General features: G+C 39.3%; 1 protein-coding gene and 1 non-coding gene across 3 annotated transcripts in view; one reads left to right on the top strand and one right to left on the bottom strand.

The window, feature by feature from the left end:
* Positions 1-20,085, bottom strand: part of Tex11 (testis expressed 11) — a 289,769-nt gene that overhangs the window by 266,173 nt on the left and 3,511 nt on the right. For both annotated transcript variants that reach the window (XM_076561730.1, XM_076561732.1), the window contains exons 2-3: positions 9,396-9,517; positions 3,583-3,667 (exon numbers count right to left, since the gene is read on the bottom strand). In XM_076561730.1, the coding sequence (XP_076417845.1) occupies positions 3,583-3,667; positions 9,396-9,517 (207 nt within the window). The remainder of the gene's footprint in view (positions 1-3,582; positions 3,668-9,395; positions 9,518-20,085) is intronic.
* LOC121825942 (small nucleolar RNA SNORA40) lies at positions 19,728-19,858 on the top strand. The gene has a single exon (XR_006068303.2). It is a non-coding gene; the product is annotated as a small nucleolar RNA SNORA40 (small nucleolar RNA).

Here is a 20,085-nt window from a genome sequence, read left to right as displayed (position 1 = left end):
ACAAACTTTCTAAAAAAATTTATAATTTTTATGTACTTAAGTATTTCTCTGCATGTATGTCTGTGCACAACATATATGCCTGGTCCCCAAGAACAAGAAGAGAGTGTCAGATCTCCTGGAATTGAAGTAATAGATGGTTGAGAATGGCCATGTGGGTGCTAGGAATTGAACCTGAGTCCTCTGGAAAAGCAGCAAGTGCTCTTAAGAACTGAGCCATCTCTCCAACCCCTTCTTTTTATGAGACAAGATCTCAACTATGTAGTTCCAACTGGCCTGGAACTCACTGTGTAGACCAGGCTGGCCTCAAATCACAAAGATCTGCCTGCCTCTGCTTTTTATGTGCTAGATAGAATTAAAGGCATGCATCCACCACACCTGGCTTTGATAAATGACCTTTTAATTTTTATTTTATATGTTTGAATGTTTTGTCTGAATGTATGTCTGTGTACCACATGCATGCCTGGTGTTCAAGGAGGCCAACAAAGAAGGTGTCAGGTATCCTGGAACTGAAGTTACAGATGGTTGTGAGCCACCACATGGGTGCTGAAAATCAAACCCAGGTACTCTGGAAGAGCAGCCAGTGCTCTTAACCACTGACCCATCTCTCCAGCCCCCAAACTTCTTAAAATGAATAATCTATCTGCCTCTGTTTTCTTTCCATTACTAAAGAACAATGTTTCTCAACCTTACAACTTTATTAAAATTGAACTCCCAAAAATTAGCTTCCTTGAGAATCACTATTTTCTCCTTCAGAGAACTCAACTACTCTTACAGCTTCCAACTACCACCTTCATGGGAATAATTGGCAAAACTACAGGCTCAGCCTCAATGTGTGTGTCATATCTCCAGTCTACTATTACCACAGTTTATAAAAACAGTTTAAGGGTGCTATATAGTTCAGTGACAAAAGTGCTCACATAGTATGCATGAGGTCTTCAATTCCCAATATCACATGCACACAAATAAAATTTACAAGTCTATCCTCTATTTTAGGTTTTCCCATTTCTGTTCATTATTCCGTAATTCTTCCAAATTATTAAAAAAAAACTGTAAAAATCTTGGTGACTTTTTTCCATCATGTAACATAATCCAAGCACACTGAATTTGTTTATAAGAAGACAAAGTATCTTTTAATCAACGCAGTTTTAGAACAAATCTTTTAAATCTTCCTGCAACATAGCTAATTCTTTACTATGTCAAAGTACCAGATTAAGAGTATATATATATATATATATATATATATATATATATATATATATATAAGCAAGATGTGGTAAGGCATACCTATAATTAACAGTACTTGGGAGGCTGAGGCTGGAGGATTGCAAGTTCAATGCCAGCATAAGATAGACAAGTCTGAGGCCAGCCTGAGCTACATAACAAGCCCCTGTCTTAAAGTAACTAAAAAATAACAAAAAATAAGACCTGATAAATTCAGTATGTTGGGAGAAGTCCTTGAGCTGAAGACCCACTTCATCTACTATATTGCTGTGGGATGGTCTGTATGTCAAATCTGTTGCTCTGATATTTTAAAGGTACCTGGACTTCAAAATTTGGATGTAAGGATATGTTGCTTTGGAAAAGAGGCTCTGCTTTTGTTTCCACAGAAAGCCAGAGGCTATGGATTTGTTCCAGATTAAGATACATCAGGTACCAGCCAAGACCCCCTGAAAGGTCTCCGATGACACTATGGCCCAGATAATCTAACATCCAGAGCGGTTTCAAGGCAACTGGCTCAGACGATACACCCTCACAGACTACTCCATGATCTTAAAATTTTCTTTGTGTCCCCATAAGATACAGCACCCCCCCCCCTCCAGCAGGAAGTAGTAAGAGAAGCTACGCCCAAATTCCTAAATATACCAAGCTGGCTTTGGAGATGTGTAAAAGTTAAAACCTTCCTTTTTAAAAAAAGAAAAGGGGAAGTGCTGTGGGATGGTCTGTATGTCAAATCTGTTGCTCTGATTGGTCAAAAAATAAAACACTGATTGGCCAGTGGCCAGGCAGGAAGTATAGACGGGACAAACAGAGAGGAGAATTAAGGGAACAGGAATGGAAAGGGAGTCACTGCCAGCCGCCGCCATGACAAGCAGCATGTGAAGATGCCAGTAAGCCACGAGCCACATGGCAAGGTATAGATTTATGGAAATGGATTAATTTAAGCTGTAAGAACAGTTAGCAAGAAGCCTGCCACGGCCATACAGTTTGTAAGCAATATAAGTCTCTGTGTTTACTTGGTTGGGTCTGAGCGGCTGTGGGACTGCTGGTGACAGAGATTTGTACTGACTGTGGGCAAGGCAGGAAAACTCTAGCTAAACTATATCCCTCAGATTTAAGAATTTAAATATCATATTTAAGCATTTAATATCATAGACTTCACTTGTGTAGTGTTTCTCTGATAAATTCTTGTTCTTCTTTCCTCAGAACTATAGGAGTTAAGGCACCTGAAAGCAATAATACCAGTACTTATCTTAAAGGGAGAGAACTAGTCTCTAAATATAATAATGGAGGGGTAAACCCATGAAAAAAAAATATCTTTGATTATATCAACTACTAGCTACCTTATCTGAAATTGTATAGTTTCATATTTACAGTCACAAACATAAAAACTTAGTAAAGTCTGCTTGCTGTATAGAGGAAAAAAGGAATTTGCCTTTACAAAGTCAAGCAGTTAGAGGTCCTTGCTCCAATGTGTCCTTTATCATTGGATAGTACCTTTCATGAATGAATTTACTGGCACTATCCTTGTTCAAAAACAGTAACTGTCAGCAAATTAGGCCTTAATTGTTTTAGGTAAAGCAACTAACCCTTTACCAAACACTGAAGCACCCAAAAAGATGTTTGACTTGGGTTTTCTGTTCGTTTGCTTGTTTTACTGTTCTCATTTTTTGCTTTTACAAGTAGAAATGATTTCTACAGTTTTTCTTAGTAATTTACCACTATGTTTATTGGCATGCTGAGGGAATACTTCTTTAAATTTTTAAAAAATCAGGAGGCTAGAGAGATGGTTTAGTATTTAGAAGTACTGATTGCTCTTCCAGAGGACCTGAATTCAATATCCAGCACCCACATGGTGGCTCACAACCATCTGTAACTCATGCATGTGGTATGCAGGTATATATGCAGGGAAAACACCAATACACATAAATAAACAAAAATTTAAAAATCTAAATCCCTCACATGGCAATGTATTTCATTCTAATATTAGCAGAGAGAGGAAACTCCTATTTGAAAGTCCTTTAGATTATGGAAGGTTTTGACCATATCTTTCCAGTGACCCATGTTCTTTCACATTCCCCTAGTGTTTAGTTTCCCATCTTTTGATTGTCATTGTTCATCTCCAGACTATCTTGCAGTGGTACCTTAAAACTTGTATCAACAAAGAGATAGCTCTGAAAACTCACAAACAGTTGGAAGCTATTAGCTTGGGAAACAGAAACCAGTGCTTTCAAACTATTTGTTTGGCTGTCACTTAACAAAATAATCCCTATCTAAGAATTGGTCAGAACAGTCAAACTTCAGGAATATTACCCATGTCTAGTAAGACTATTTTTCATAATGGGTCTCAAAACATATACCTACATTTAGCTGTCTGGCTTTCATTCACAGACAATTCTATTCTCTTGGTAACTGTCCAGTTCCACAGGTTCACTGCAAATTCTTCAATCTAGACAAAAGGAAACATTTCTTTAGTCAGCTAAGACACTCCCCACCTTCAATGATAGATTCTGTCTTGTATGTTATATGCTTATATAGGTATCGTTTGTCATTTCCTGACCCTCCAAATATAATCTCAATAGACCTCTCCTCACAAAAAACTTACCATCTCTTAATAGGATTATCTTGCCACCTAAACACAATTTGTGTATTCTTATTTATGTATCTTTGGGGTAGGATTTTCGAGACAGGGTCTCTCTGTGTAGCCCTGGCTGTCCTGGAACTCACTCTGTAGACCAGGTCGGCCTCGAACTCAGAGATCCACTTGACTCTGCCTCCATAGTGCTGAGATTAAAGGCTTGCACCACCATACCCAGCCTATTTATGTAGCTTGAGTCATACTGTTCACTTTAACCTGAATTATAGCCCTTCCCTTCATCTACTATGTAAATCAAACCTGTTTTAGTCCCATTAGCAACATCCAGGAAACATTCAGCAGTCTCCTTTTTGGCACATCTTTGGCAATGTGATGAGGTCAAACTCAAAATTCCGTGAGTATTAAGCAAGCACTCCACCATAAACTTCACCCTCAGCTCTTTCTTCTTTGAATTCCTACATATATTGCCACACAATTGAGCAATTAATTATTAAACTGCATCATTCACTCGTGGTTTGGTTTCGTTAGTTTAGTTTGAGGTTTTTTTGGGGGGAGGGCAAAAGAGCAAGGTCTCTCTCTGTGTAGCCCTACCTGACCTGGCACTCAGGATATGGATCAGTTTGGCTTAGAATTTATAGCAATTCACCTGCCTGTGCCTCATGAGCGATGGAAGTATAGGCCTGCAACACTATGCTTAACCTGTTGATGTTTCTTGCCCTGGATTGAACCCAAGATCTCTCACATACCGGGCAAGCTTTTAAAACTAAGCTACAGAGTGGTGGCACATGCCTTTAATCCCAGCACTCAGGAGGCAGAGGCAGGCGGATCTCTGTGAGTTCAAGGACAGCCTGGTCTACAAAGCAAGATCCAGGACAGCCTTATTTTTAAGTTCTTATCCTTGTTTCCCAACTGGGCTCCTTGGTAGGAAATACATGTCTTATAGAACATATATAACATAGTACATGCAAAAATGTTAGATAAAGAATATGCATTTAAATAATAAATAATAATGTTCATTTTATTGTGTTTCATTCTGGGAATTAGGGGACCAAGTTTATAAATGCCCCTCTAGGGTTTATCTTTCTATAAGGTAGAACCTAGTTAACTGAATAAAAAGCTAAATCAAGCTTGCACTGTCTCAAGGGAAAAAATGAAGACTCAAGATATATGTAAATGGTGGGCTGGAGAGATGGTTCAACTGTTAAGAATGCTGGCTGCTCTTCCAGAGGATCCAGGTTCAATTCCCAGGACCCACTTAGCAGCTCACAGCTGTTATAACTCCAGTTCCAGGGGATCTGACACCCTCACACAGCCACACATGAAGGCAAAACACCAATGCACATAAAATGAAAATAAATCATTTTTAAAAAGATATGAGTAAAAAAAAGATATGTGTAAATGGGAATAGGTTGGGGGGGGTGTTATAACCTAATGGTAGCATCCTTCCCTAGATTCATTCCCCAGTTCTGACAGAAAAAAAACAACTTTGGAAAATAGTTTAGTGTCTGGCAAGCAACCTTGGAAGGCAATAACTGGGCCTGGATGTTACTACTGTCTGAGACCAATATAGCATGGCCTTGACTTAAATCCTCCAAGGGGTGATGGTGAATAATGATAAAATCTACATACCATTACCTTATGACAAATACATTGACAGTACCTGACTAAGGAGAACAAGTCAAATACACACACACTATAAATAGCAATGGTGGTATAGGTTTTTATTCCTTACAAGAGATGGAAGCCAGGGCCTTGTATACACTAGACAAGAGTACACAGGACAAGATATTTACCACTGAACTATATCCCTAGCTCTCTATTTTACTGTCTTTTCTCCTTTCTCATCTCAGTACCACCTTCCTCATCTTCACCTCCACCATTTTTCTGATGAGATTCTATTCAGACACAGACAATTTAGCATAGGTGTCACGTCACTTTACTATTCTGGGGCAAATTCTCAGGCCAACCTCCATTCTGTTTCTCTGTGTAGCTTTGGCTCCTTTCCTGGAACTCACTCTATAGCCCAGGCTGGCCTTGAACTCACAGAGATCTGCCTGCCTCTGCCTCCCAAGTGCTGGGATTAAAGATGTGCACCACCACTGCCTGGCCTACTTTATGATTTTTAAATAAATGTGTATCTTTCCATATTTTATTAGAAGGTACAAAGTGAATTATGAATATAAATACTTCAAAGGCACAAAATGATCATTTTTAACACGTACATAATAAATGCCTACTATATGGCTGATTTTCTGTTAGGTTTCTATAAATGTATAATAATAAACACAGCTAGGGCTGGAGAGATGGCACAGAGGTTAAGAACACTTATTCTTGCAGAGGACCCAGGTTCCCAGTTCCCAGCACCCACATGGTAGATTACAGTTGTCCATAATTCCAGCTGCAGTGGATCCAGCACTTTTTCTGGTCTCCACAGGCACCAGGCACACATACAGTGTACTTTCATACATGCACACAAAATACTCATACACATAAAATAAAATAAGCAAACCTTTAAAAATAATAAAACAAAACAAATATTTGCAACAAACAGAAGTACACAACATGAAGATTAAGCTTTCTAGAAAGAAAGACAGAAATTTAAGATATTTCCAAAATCAAGTGAATTTTCTTACAAAATAAAACCAGACCATTTTTATTATTATGTTTATATGCTTACTTATGTATTTATTTATGTATTTATGGTGGAGGGGAAAGCATGTGTGTGACAGTCAGAAAATAACTTGAGGGTCCCAGAGATCAAACTCAGGTCATCAGACTTGATGGTTTTAATTGCTGAGCCATCTTGATAGCCCAAGACTAGACTCTTGATATTGAACCTTATAATAACTTTTCACTAACAATTAAGTACAATAAGAGGTTATAATTTTAAAAGACTTACATACTAAGTAATCTGCTAAAAGACATTATAACTAATCAACAAATTCAGCAAGGCTACAAGAAGATCAACATATAAAATTGAATGAATAGTAGACTGAGACTCAGCTCACTGAAAGACTGCTTGTCTAGCATGCACCAGGCCCAGGTTCAATGCTCAAAACAAGAAAACACAAGCAAAACACCCACAAGAAAACAAAGCAAAAAAAAGCCTAAACTGAATTTCTATGCAACAATTAATAAATCATCTGAAATTTAAATTAATTTATTTCCAATAACATTATCAAGACTAAAGTATTCAGGAATAAAACTATCAAAATAAGTTCAAAATTTATGCCCCAAGACTAAGAAATTAAAGATGACCTAATGAATAAGAAAGCATACCATTGTGCCGACAGTGGTGGCGCTTGCCTTTAATCCCAGCACTTGGGAGGCAGAGACAGGCAGATCTCTGTGAGTTTGAGGCCAGCCTGGTCTACAAAGTGAGTTACAGGAAAGGCACAAAACTACACAGAGAAACCCTGTCTCAAAAAATGAAAAAAAAAAGAAAAGAAAACATACCATTTTATAGATCAAAAAACTTAATATTAAGATAAAATGCTCCTTAAATTGACCTATAAATTTGTTTATAGAATATATGAGTGCTTTGTTTGCATGTACAACAGAAAAGGGCAACAGATCCCATTACAAATGATTGTAAACCATTATGTGGAGGCCAGGAATTGAACTCAGAACCTCCAGAAGAGCAGAGAGAGGAGCCAGGGCTCTCCATGCTGAGCCATGTCTCCAGTCTCCAACCTATAAATTTAACTGCAGTCTTGATCAAAGTTCTACCTTCCATCTTTGCATAAACTGATGAAATGATCCCAGAATCTATATGAAAATAATACCAGTAATATTCAAAAACAGTCTAGAAAACCAAGAACAAAATTAGGGCCCTCACATTTTTTAATTTCAAAATTCACTCCAAAGCTACAATGGAAAGGGCATAGGGAAAAACAGTGGACAAGAACAACTTCCAGAAATAAACCTTCACATTTATGGTTGACATACTTTTAACAGCGGGGCTAAGACAAACACAATGAGAAAAAGTCTTCCACAAATGAGGCTGTAACAACTCATTATCCACCTGCAAAAGAATAAAGTTGAATTCCTTTTTCACACCATATGTAAACAAGTTGAAGGGACTGGAGAGCTGGCTCAGTGGTTAAGAGCACTTGTTGCTCTTGCAGAGGATATAGGTTCAGTTCCCAGCACCCACATGGCTGCTTACAACTGTCTGTAACTCCTGTTCCAGGGGATGCTCATATAAACATAAATGCAGGCAAAACACCAATGTATATAAAATACAAATAAAGAAATTTTTAAAAGAATTAAAGGTATAAAATTAATTTTTTAAAAAGATGTTAGGGACTAGATAGATTTATGGCTCAAGGGTTAAAATTACTTTCTGTTCTTCCAGAGGACCAAAATTCAGTTCCCAGGTGGGCAGACTCACAATTACCTGTTAACTCCAGCTCCTGGAGCATCCAATGCCTCTGGCCTCCATAGGCACCTGTGGTGGTATTCTAATTGTACTGAAATGTGATTTTGATTGTATGTTAATAAATAAAGTTACCCGGGGGTCAGAGCTATTAGAGCCATAGACAGAGTGTGGCGGTGGTGGCATACGCCTTTAATCCCATAGATCTCTATGTGTTCAGGGATACAGCCAGCATTGGAGACATATGCCTTTAAGACCTAGGGGGCTGTACATTCAGACAGTGACGAGGCAGTCACGTGTTTGGGTTTACAACCAATGAGAAGGCAGAATGACTGGAAAATCGATTTACAGACAGGAAGTAGCTCTCTTTCGGGAAGCTGGGACACCGCAGGCGGAAGGGTGAGATTTTAGCTCTGAGCTCTGACCTCTCGGCTTTCTCTTTTACATTGTTTCTGTGTTTCTTATTTAATAAGACGGTTAGTTACATCAACAGGCACCTGCCCTCACATGCATATACCTACACATACACATTAATATATACATATACATTATTAAAGATAATAAAAATAAATCTTAAATTTTATTACATTTTTATTTATTTTGTATGGTAGGGGACACATAGGCAGGGTAGGGGACAACTTAAGGATGTTGGTTTTCTCCTTCCACCATGTGAATTTTAGGAATCAAACTTAGGTTGTCAGGCTTGGAAAGAGGTATCTTTACCTGCTGAGCCATCTCACTGGCCCTAAAACCCTTACAGGAAAATACAGGAATGGATGCTAGAAACCGTGCAACCATGAGGACCTGAGCTCAGATCCTCAAACACCCACACAAAATCCAGACGTGGTGGTGCACACCTATATAATGCTAGCACTGGAAAGGCACAAACAGAAGGCTCACTAGGGCTTACAAGCCAGCTAGTCTTGTTCAGTCAGTGACCTCCAGGTTCAGTGTGAGACCCTGTCTAAAAAAATTCAAAGGGTGTGGGGATGGAGAAATGGCTCAGTGGTTAAGGGCATATACTGTTCTTGCAGAGGCCCTGAGCACAGCTCCAGGGGATCTGAAGCCTCTGGCCTCCATAGGCACCTGTACTCACATGCACAAACCTACATGCAGACACACACCTGTACATAATTGAAAATAAATATTTAAAACAAACTTATCACCAAAAGATTATCATAAACAAAATAAGTTTTTACCAACCTGAATATTCTGTATTTCAGCCAGAGACTCCCTGTTGACAATTGATATGCTCCTGAAGAATCTGTCAATTATTTCATGTAGTCTCCATGAATCCCCAGTTATGATTAGGGTTTTAACAATTTCTGAAATAACGAGTAATAAATGAGTTATGAACTTATCACAATTGGTTAAAGTTAGCAAAGCATTGTGAAACTTGTTCCTAGATCTCTAGCAAATAAATACAGCATTAAGGAACTTGAAATTATCCTAAAAGCAGAAACTGAAAATAAAATTTCTTTTAGCTAAAGCTAGGGTACTGCTTTGGGATGGTCTGTATGTCCAATTACTCTGATTGGTCAATAAATAAAACACTGATTGGTCAGTGGCTAGGCAGGAAGTATAAGCGGGACTAACAGAGAGGAGAATTGAGAGAACAGGAAGGTGGAAGGAGTCACTGCCAGCCGCCGCCATGACAAGCAGCATGTGAAGATGCCGGTAAGCCACGAGCCACGTGGCAAGGTATAGATTTATGGAAATGGATTAATTTAAGCTATAAGAACAGTTAGCAAGAAGCCTGCCATGGCCATACAGTTTGTAAGCAATATAAGTCTCTGTGTTTATTTGGTTGGGTCTGAGCGGCTGTGAGACTGGCAGGTGACAAAGATTTGTCCTGACTGTGGGCAAGGCAGGAAAACGCTAGTTACAGGGTACAGTCTTTATTGAAATTAACTTGAACTTAGTGATCACTACTCATTCTCAGAAAGTAAAATATATTGACCCCACAAAAGGTAATGTTATTATAGATAAGGTTAAAATTACTATAAAGTAGATGTTAACAATGCCTTCCAAATTAAAAAATTATAGAAATTGAAGAGGGTAGATAGATATCCTGCAAAATTGAAATATTTATTATTACTTGCAAGAATTAGTCAAACATTAATTTATGCTGGCTCTGAAGTATTGGCCTTGCTTTGTAATAAAAGAAATGACATGTCCAATTAGAGACAACATTATCCAGTTATTGAATCTGTATAAATGATGTCACTATTTTCTAAACAATCTAAGCACCAGATCCTCCCTATAGCTGAATCTTACTAAGCCATGGAATTCATTAAAACAAAAACATGATGTAGAGTCAAAATTGGAACCTTTCATATTATCAAAATTGAGGATTTTTTTCCAAATGCATGTAACAAAGTTTCCATATGATATGTTTTTCCTTTAACATTTCTGACCATCATACAAAATTCAAAAATGTTATTATTTATAAAAATACTACAAAAGTATCTTCGAACAGTGATAAACAAGTGTATGTCTGTAAGGGTGTATGTGCATATTGGGATTCCAGGCCTTGTACATGTTAGGCAAGTGCTATAACACTAAGCTATACTTCCAACTTCAACAAACATATCTTTAATCTGCTACAATAAATTATCATTTTCATCTAAATGTTAGAAAGTAGATTCAAATAAAGAGCCAAAGCAAATTATGCTCAAATATTTCTTTTTTTTTTTTTTTTTTTTTTTTTGGTTTTTCGAGACAGGGTTTCTCTGTGTAGCTTTGTGCCTTTCCTGGAGCTCACTTGGTAGCCCAGGCTGGCCTCGAACTCACAGAGATCCGCCTGCCTCTGCCTCCCGAGTGCTGGGATTAAAGGCGTGCGCCACCAACGCCCGGCAAATATTTCTATAGCACATGGAATCTTTAGTATCCATTTGTGCTGGCTAGTTTTATGTCAACTTGACCCACACTACAGGTATCTAAAAGGAGGGAACCTCAATTGAGAAAATGCCTCCATAAAATCTGGCTGTAGGGCATTTTCTTAGTTAATGATCAATGGAGGAGTGCCCAGCCCACTGTGGGTGGTGCCATTCCTGGGCTGGTGGTCCTGAGTTCTATAAGAAAGCAGGCTGAGCAAACCATGATTACCAAGCCAATAAGCAGCACTCCTCCATGGTTTCTGCATCAGTACCTGCCTCCAGGTTGGTTCTTGCCCTGTTTGAGTTCCTGTCCTGACTTCCTTCAGTGATGAACAACAAGGTTGAAGTGTAAGCCAAATAAACCCTTTCCTCCCCAACTTGCTTTTGGCCATGATGTTTCATCACAGCAATATTAACCCTAACTAGGACATCACTGGACAAGCAGAAATATTATGAAAAATATACCACACATACTTTTAACACTGTAAGTGTTAAGATACATAAGAAAAAATAAACCTAAATCTTTTCTTCTTCCCATAAATTATTTAATGCAAAAATTTATATAAAATAACTTGGGAGGGAATATAGCTTAGTGGTACAGCACTTGCCTAGCATGTACAAGGTCTTGGGTAAAAAGAAAATCTTGCAAAAAATCTTCCTTCTTCAAAGATCAGGTAAGTTTATTTTGAGATGATACTCATATATTATAGTTCTGGCTTAAAATATTGGTAAAAGGATGAGGGATATTTTTAAATAATGTTTTTAAAAATCCAAATACTGGGTTTTGTTTTTGTTTTTTTGTTGTTGTTGTTTTTTTCAAGACAGGGTTTCTCTGTGTAGCCCTGGCTGTCCTGGAGCATGCTCTGTAGACTAGGCTGGCCTCAAACTCAGAGATCCACCTGCCTCTGCCTCCTGAATGCTGGGATTAAAGGCGTGTGCCACCATCACCTGGCCAAATACTGTTTTAAAGCAGATTTTTTTATTTAAAAAATAATGAAGTGCTAGATAGCAAACTTAGGGCCTCAAGAATACCAGACAGGTATTTTACCACTGACTTTGATAGCACACTTGAAATACTAAAAATAAGACAAATTCCAATAAAAATTTTTGGTGTTAGGTAAAGTAGATCCATGGCCCTTTAAATGCTAGTTAAGTGCTCCACCATTGAGCTACATTCCCCAGCCACAAGCCCATATAAATTTTTGAGTTGCTGTTTTTTTAATCATAAAATGTGGCTTAAAGGGCTTTCCAATAATCCCAGCACTCAGAAGGCAGAGGCAGGCAGATCATCATAAATTCAAGGCCAGCCTGGTCTATATAGAGTTTCAGGCCAGCCAGGGCTACATAGTGAGACCCTATCTCAATAACTAAATACAAAAAAAGAACCTAAGATGTTTTGATAAAACTACTACAATTTCTGGCTGCAGCATATATGAGACTGTGGAGCAATGATTTTGAGTTCTGAATGCCTTAAGCAGTTAATGTTTTATATAATTCCCCTTTATCAAACTAATTCTGATCCTTTCAAACCCCATTTTCAGTGTCAATCAATGGAACAACTTGATTGACACCAGCAGAGGCAATGTCATACTGTAGTCCTTTAGGATAAATGCAGTCAGAAAAGCTGGGTAGAGAGTAGAGATCACATGGCTGAATAAGGGTTACACGAGGAAGGAGAAATTTCCTTTCGGAAGAAGCTTACAAAACAGCTTTTTAATGCAGTCCTTCCTAAGATGTGAAGACAGCATGGCATGTTAAGGTCAGATCAAGCAAAATTGTGCACTGGAAACAAAAAAAGAATATCTAAACTATGCTATCAGAATAAAGTATAATTATGACATGATTTCAGTCTATCTAATTTAAATAAGATTCCTACTAGCTAAAACTCTGGCATCATTCTATTGCAGTGGCCCTTCTAACCAGCATCAATTAATGCTAATTAGGTAGACAAGATTCTAAGTACAGTGTAATAAAAAATAAACATTTCCCCTGTCTTTGAAGAAGGAAATTTCTGTTACAACATGGAAAAATCTATTGAAAGCCCTGCCCATGCCCCCCACCTGCAGTGACCTCCATCACCTCAACTAGTCAGTCAAAAGCCAAAGCAACTCAAAGGTCTATCAGGGTCAGTTCAAGATTCTACTTCATGTCACAATGATTACATGCATCTTCTTTAGGGAGAGAAGAACCAAAAGTGAAAGCTGGGCAGTGGTGGTGCACGCCTATAATCCCAGCATTTGGGAGGCAGAGGCAGGTGGATCTCTGTGAGTTCGAGGCCAGCCGGGTCTACAGAGCTAGTCCAGGACAGGCTCCAAAGCTACAGAGAAACCCTGTCTCCAAAAACAAAACAAAACAAAACAAAGAACCAAAAGTGAGATGTAATGGCTCACACCTTGTAATCTAAATACTTGAGAAGCCAGCCTGGGCTACAGAGTGAGACTCCCATCTCAAAAAGGGGGGGGGGGCAAAAAATTAGCATTTGCACAGTGCTTCAGACTCAAGGCTTTTATCAGATGCATTCTCATTTCATTGCTAAACTACTCTAGACAGGAGAGCTCAGTATTTTGTAAAACGGGTTCAACCTCTAGCACTGAAAACACAGTGGAATCAGTGGAGAGTAGTGGCAGAGTTCAAAAAAAGGATGTAACTCCTTAGGTAACGCAAATAGAATATAACAAGGCTGTGGGACAAGTGACGAACTAAGAACACTACAGGGGAAAAAGAACAGAGAGTACCACACTAGGGCTCCAACTGTATGCTAATCTAAACTATTCTAACTACAGAGGCTGGTTCAAATAAAAAACAGCTCAAATGCCCAAAAATGCGGATGGCATGGCCAACAGGCGTGGCCATAGACTAAAATCACACTGTAAATCATTGTTTCTATGCATGGCAGGATGATAATGTTTCAGGAAATCCCAAATCATGAAATGAGTATGATACTAATGAATCCAAGCAATAAGTTGTCTCATGCAGAAAGTAAAACTGTATCCATCATAGTTCCCAGGGACCTATTCAGAGCAGTGTGTTATAGACATGAGCAGTGTCCTGATCCTAGAAGGAAACAAGAGAAAGATGCCAGGCAAGCTAACCTCATGAACAAAACAAGCAATCATGATATAGCTTCACAAATGAACAATCCTAGCTTTCAGCTTCCCCTGGAGTGATAAAAAGTTAGTGTCCCATCTTCTACAGGCTACCCAAAAAGTGTGTGTTTTCAATTTAAAGCTCTGAGTCCAGCATGGTTTAGCCTCTCGGGGAAGAAGAGTAACTGTGGCCTCCACTGTTACAAGCCACTGCTCAACACCCTCTGTTAGCACAGAGAAAGCAGATGAAACCCCAGCTGCCTGCTTCTCCTTGGAGAAGGAACAAGCTAGGAGAGGCTCTCAGACTAGATGGGCTGACTAATGGCGGTCCTCTCCTGCACAAAGGCATGAAGACAGAAAGGTGCTTTCCTTGTCTAATGCACAAACACCAACATAGAGAGTCAAGGAAAATGACGAATGAAGCCAAAATGTTCCAGAGGAACAAACCTCCAGAAACCGACCCTATTGAAATAGTATATGATTTACCTGACAACGATTTAAAACAACTCCTGTGAAGATGCTCACTGAGGCCAAGAGAACAATGCATGAACAAAATAAGAATTCCAGCACAGAGGCTAGTGAGATGGCTCCATGGGTAAAGATGCTTGCTGCTAAGCCTGGCAACCTGACTTCACTTCCAGGACTCACATGGTAGAAGGAGAGAACTGATCCCTACAAGTTGTCCTTTGACCTCCATATGTCTACCAGGGTGCGCACGCGCGCGCACATACACACACACACACACACACACACACACACACACACACACACACACACACACACGTAAAAAAAATAAAAAGCAGAAGGAGAAGAATATGACATATCAATTCACATCTGTCATGACAGCTATTATCTAAAAATAGGAAGACAGGCCAAGGTTTAGCAGGTAAAAGGCATTTTGGGGCAAGCCTGGTGATCTACAGGTTTGACCTACAGAATCTATATAACTTGGTTTGTTTTCCTGTTGCTGAGATAAAATATCCTGGCAAAAGCAACTTAGGAAAGAAATAGCTTATTTTGGCTCACAATTCAAGGCATGGGAGGGATCTGTCACGGTGGGGAAGTCAAGGCAGCAGGAGCTTGCAGCAGCTGCTCATGCTATGTCCACAGTCAGAAGAGAGCAATGACTATGTGCTGATTAGTGCTAATTAGTGCCCAGCTCACTTTCTCCATTTTATATGATCCAGGTTCTCCTGCCCAAGGAATGGTGCCACCCACAGGAGAGGGGGAGCAGTGGATCTGGGAGAGAGGGGAGGTGGGGGGCTAGGAGGAGAGGAGGGAGGGGAAACTGGGATGTAATATATGAGAGAATAAATAAATAAATAAATATAAAAACCTCAATATCAAAAAAGATGTGTCTTCCTACATCAATGAACAATATCAAGATAAGTTCTCACAGCCATGTCCAAAGACCTAACTCCCAGGTGATTCTAGATTCTGTCAAGTTGACAATTAACATTAACCATATACCATGTAAAGGTAGAAGGAAAGAACTGATTCCATAATGTTGTCCTCTGACCTCCACGCTCATGCTATGGCACACACACACACACATTAATAATAATAAATTAATTAAAAAACAGAAGACAGGTATTGGTAGAAATGAGGAGAAATTGCAATCTTTATATACTACTGGTGAAAATACAAAATTGTATAGCTGCTATGGAACACAGTACAGAGGTTCCTAAAAACATTTAAAAAATAGCTAGGCAGAGTGGTGTACTTCTGGAGAAATCAAGGTATTGCTATAATTAATGAGGCAATTCCACGTAGTTTATCTGGTAATTAAAAGAGGTTTATTTCAGCAGGGCAATGGTGGCACACACCTTTAATCCCAGAACCCGGGAGGCAGAGGCAGGTGGATCTCTGTGAGTTCGAGGCCAGCCTGCTCTATAGAGTGAGATCCAGGACAGGCTCCAAAACTACACAGAGAAACCCTGTCTCGAAAAACCAAAAATAAAAACAAGAGGTTTATTTCAGGGGTAACTTACAACCAATAAGGGGTCGATTACAGGATCCAGGAGAGATGAGGTACAGTCCAGCATAGTTCTCTGGGGAACTCTGACTTGGTCTGCAAATCCAGCCTCCAGGACCATGAGGAGCTAAAAGGGCGAACACGTATGCATCTTGGGTCTTGAGGGGTCTCCTCTTGGCCACACCCCAGGGGCAGGTCCTAGGCAAGTTACTTGCTGCTACACTAGGGGCAATGTTTCAAGGTCAAAGCTGGAACAGCTACCCATTACATCAAGGTCTTGAGATTAGCACTCCTATGTTTACTGAAGTACCATTTACAACAGATAAAGACACAAGGACCCACGGATGAAGGACAAAAAAAGCATTACTTAAAAGCCAAGCACATGCCTATAGTCCCAGCTGCATGGAAAGTTGAGACAGATGAGACACTTGAGTGGAGGAGCTCAAGGCTTGGTCAACACAATGAGAGCCTTCTTTTTAAAGAAGAGGGAGAGGAGGAGGAGCATGTGACAACAATTGACAAATAGGATTTCTTTTTTTTTTTTTTGGACAAATAGGATTTCATTAAATGAAAAAGCTTCTGCACAGTAAAGGAAACAGTTAATCAAGTGAAGAGACAGCCTCCAGAACTGGAGAAAAGGTTTGCTAACTGCACATCTGACAAAGGATTCATATCTAAAATATACAAAGAACTAAATATCAAAAAAAAAATCAAACATTATCTAATCGATAATGAGCTAATGAAATGGACAGTACTCAAAAGATGAAGTCCAAATGGACAATGAACATATGAAAAGATGCTCAACTTCATTGGCTATCAGAGCACTTCAAATTAAAACTACATTGAGGCCTAGGAAGATAGCTCAGTGATAGAGTATTTGCAAATGCTAGCTAGGATGTGGAGGAAAAATGAAACCTTATATACTGCTGGTAAGAAATGTAAATCGGGGGATTGGGAAGTTAGCTCAGTGGTAGAGTGCTTGCCTAGCAAGCACAAGGCCCTGGGTTTGGTCCTCAGCTCCAGGAAAAAAAATTCTTTCATGGGGCTGGAGAGATAGCTCAGTGGTTAAGAGCACTGACTGCTCTTCCAGAGGACCCAGGTTCAATCCCCAGCACCCACATGGTAGCTCATAACTGTCTATAACTCCAAGATCTGATACCCTCACACAGGCAAAATATCAATATACATAAAATGAGAATAAATAAGTACTTAAAAATGTAAATTGGTATAGCCAGTATGGAAATTCCCCCAAATAACTAAAAATAGATCTACCATAGAACCTAACTATCACTCCTGGATATTAATCAACATATCATATATATATATATATATATATATATGCAGTATTTATAATAGCTAAGTTACAGAAGCGACATAGGTGTCCATTAACAGAAGACTGAATAAAGACAATGTAGCATTGTACACAGAATTTTATTTAGCCATTAAAAAAATGAAACTGTGGGCAGGCATGGTGGCACTTGCCTTTAATGCCAGCACTCAGGAGGCAGAGGCAGGAGGAGTATCTGCAAGTTCCAGGCCAGCCAGGACTACATAATGAGACCCTGCCTCAAAAATAAAGAGAAAGGGGGGTGGGAAGAACAAAAGAAAGGAAGAAAGAAAAATGAAATAGTGTCATTTGTAAGAAAGCTCATGCAACTGGAAATTATCATAGTAAGTAAAGCAAGCCAGTCACAGAAAGACAACTATCACATTTTTCTCTTTTTTGGATCCCAGATTTTACATAGAAACATAAAATCCTATATGTAAAGGCCACATAATAGAAGCTTATGAGAACAAAGAACACTAATGGGAGAGGAGAGGCGAGAAAGGGGCACTGTGAGTATGGAGGGATATGTTCAAAGTACATTACATAGTTGTATGAAAATGCCCCTATGCGATGCACAGCACAGGTTAAGATGGCAGCTGGATTTAAAACTGGGGAACCACGGGAGTGTTACAGGAGCTTTCTGAAAGACAACTAACATCATGATGGAAGAGAACTTAGTGAATTCAGAACCACAACTGTCAATATAGGTTCAATAAGTAACACAGATAGTTCTGCTTTAGTGAAGGTAGGAAATGCCCCACTAATTTGTGGAGTTAAAAGTGGAATTGGCAGCAGCAGCAGTAGCAGATGCCCTGATAGAGTTCATGTTGTCTCTAATGTAAACCTCTCACCACTGTGTTCATGGAGATTTCTGATTGGACCCTCTGGAGAAGAGGCCCAGTGACTAGCCAGTTCCTTGCAAATGTCATTGAAAATACAAATAATGCGAATTTTCAAAGTAAGCAACAAACAAAAATGTTCAAATCATCAAGTTTTTCTAAGTTGCCTGAGGCAAAGCTCATTGGCAGAGTATATGTTTAGCATGCCTGAAGCCCTGGGTTCAGTCTTACACATACACACACACACACACACACACACACACACACACACACACACCAAAAAAACTAATTGTAATCAATTAAAAAAACTAAGGACATTCCTGGTGATAGTGCTTTCTTGGTAGGCAATATGAACAAAAAACATACAAGTTATTTGGTTTTGATACATTCATTCAATAATCATTTAATGATAGCCAGGTGCTTTGCTAAGCACCAAAAGATACTGCATGAACAAGACATATTTCCCCCTTTGAAGAGCTTACAGTCATTTTCACACAAGATATATGTTGATACACATCAATCAATCAACCAGGTTTTCAAAGTTGTAAGTCATCTTAAAATGACAGGAGCACACTCTGATTTTACAATTGATTAAAATACAGCATAAATAAGTTGAACAATACCAGAGTCATTAAAAGCAAAGCCTTGAGCAGAATCAAGGCAACTACACTCTGGCATCCACACATCCCCTTGAAAAACTTAATTCAGCAAATATTCATTGACTACCTGGTGTCTGGCAGATGCCGGCCGTCTTAATTCAAATACAAAGATTAACGAGGGAACTGGAGAAACGGCTCAGGGGGCAAAGTGCTTGCTCTGGATGCGTGAAGACCTGAGTTTGATCCCCAGAACTTATTTTTTTAAAAAAAGCCAAATTTGATGATGTGATGGTATGCATTTGTAATCCTAGCACTGAGGAGGAGATCCCCAGGGCTTGATGCCAAGTTCCAGGCCAGTAAGAGCCTTTGTCTCAAAAATAAAGAAGGAAAGAAAAGAAAAAAACCAGAGTTGATCGCAGCTGAGAAATGACACCCAAGGTTGTCCTCTGGTCTTGAACACACATACACATACACACACAAAAGAATGATGAGGTAACCTACACCATCAAGAAAAAATAAAACCAGCCGGGCGGTGGTGGCGCACGCCTTTAATCCCAGCACTCGGGAGGCAGAGCCAGGCGGATCTCTGTGAGTTCGAGGCCAGCCTGGGCTATCAAGTGAGTCCCAGGAAAGGCACAAAGCTACACAGAGAAACCCTGTCTCGAAAAACCAAAAAAAAAAAAAAAAAAAAAAAGAAAAAATAAAACCATAGCACCAGCTAGGGGAATATTTACTTGTCTTTGAGACAGGGTCTCTCACTGTGTACCTTTGGCTAGCCTGCCTCTGCTGCCCAGGTTCTGGGATTAAAGGAGGTGTGCACCACTATGTCCAACATCTGGGAATGTTTTTGTTGAGCTAGTGGACAAAGACTAAAGACAGGTATAAAAATAGATCCTCTTTTGCAACCCAGAACTCATCATTTAGTATGAGTTTTTGATGTTTTGATACATATAAGGACTATGATAGTTAAAACAATTCAAAGTGTTGATGGTACTGATAAGGCTGGTTCTCTTTCTTTTCTTCCTTTGTTTGTTTGTTTGGTTAGTTGGTTGGGTGGGTGGGTTTTTGTTTTTCGAGACAGGGTTTCTCTGTGTAGCCCTGGCTGTCCAGGAACTAGCTCTATAGGCCAGACTCATCTTGAACTCAGAGATTCACATGCCTCTGCCTCCCCAGTGCACCAAGACCAGC

Source organism: Peromyscus maniculatus, chromosome X, assembly GCF_049852395.1.
Source record: "Peromyscus maniculatus bairdii isolate BWxNUB_F1_BW_parent chromosome X, HU_Pman_BW_mat_3.1, whole genome shotgun sequence".
Taxonomy (NCBI): Eukaryota; Metazoa; Chordata; class Mammalia; order Rodentia; family Cricetidae; genus Peromyscus; species Peromyscus maniculatus.
This window is presented reverse-complemented; position numbering and strand designations above follow the sequence as displayed.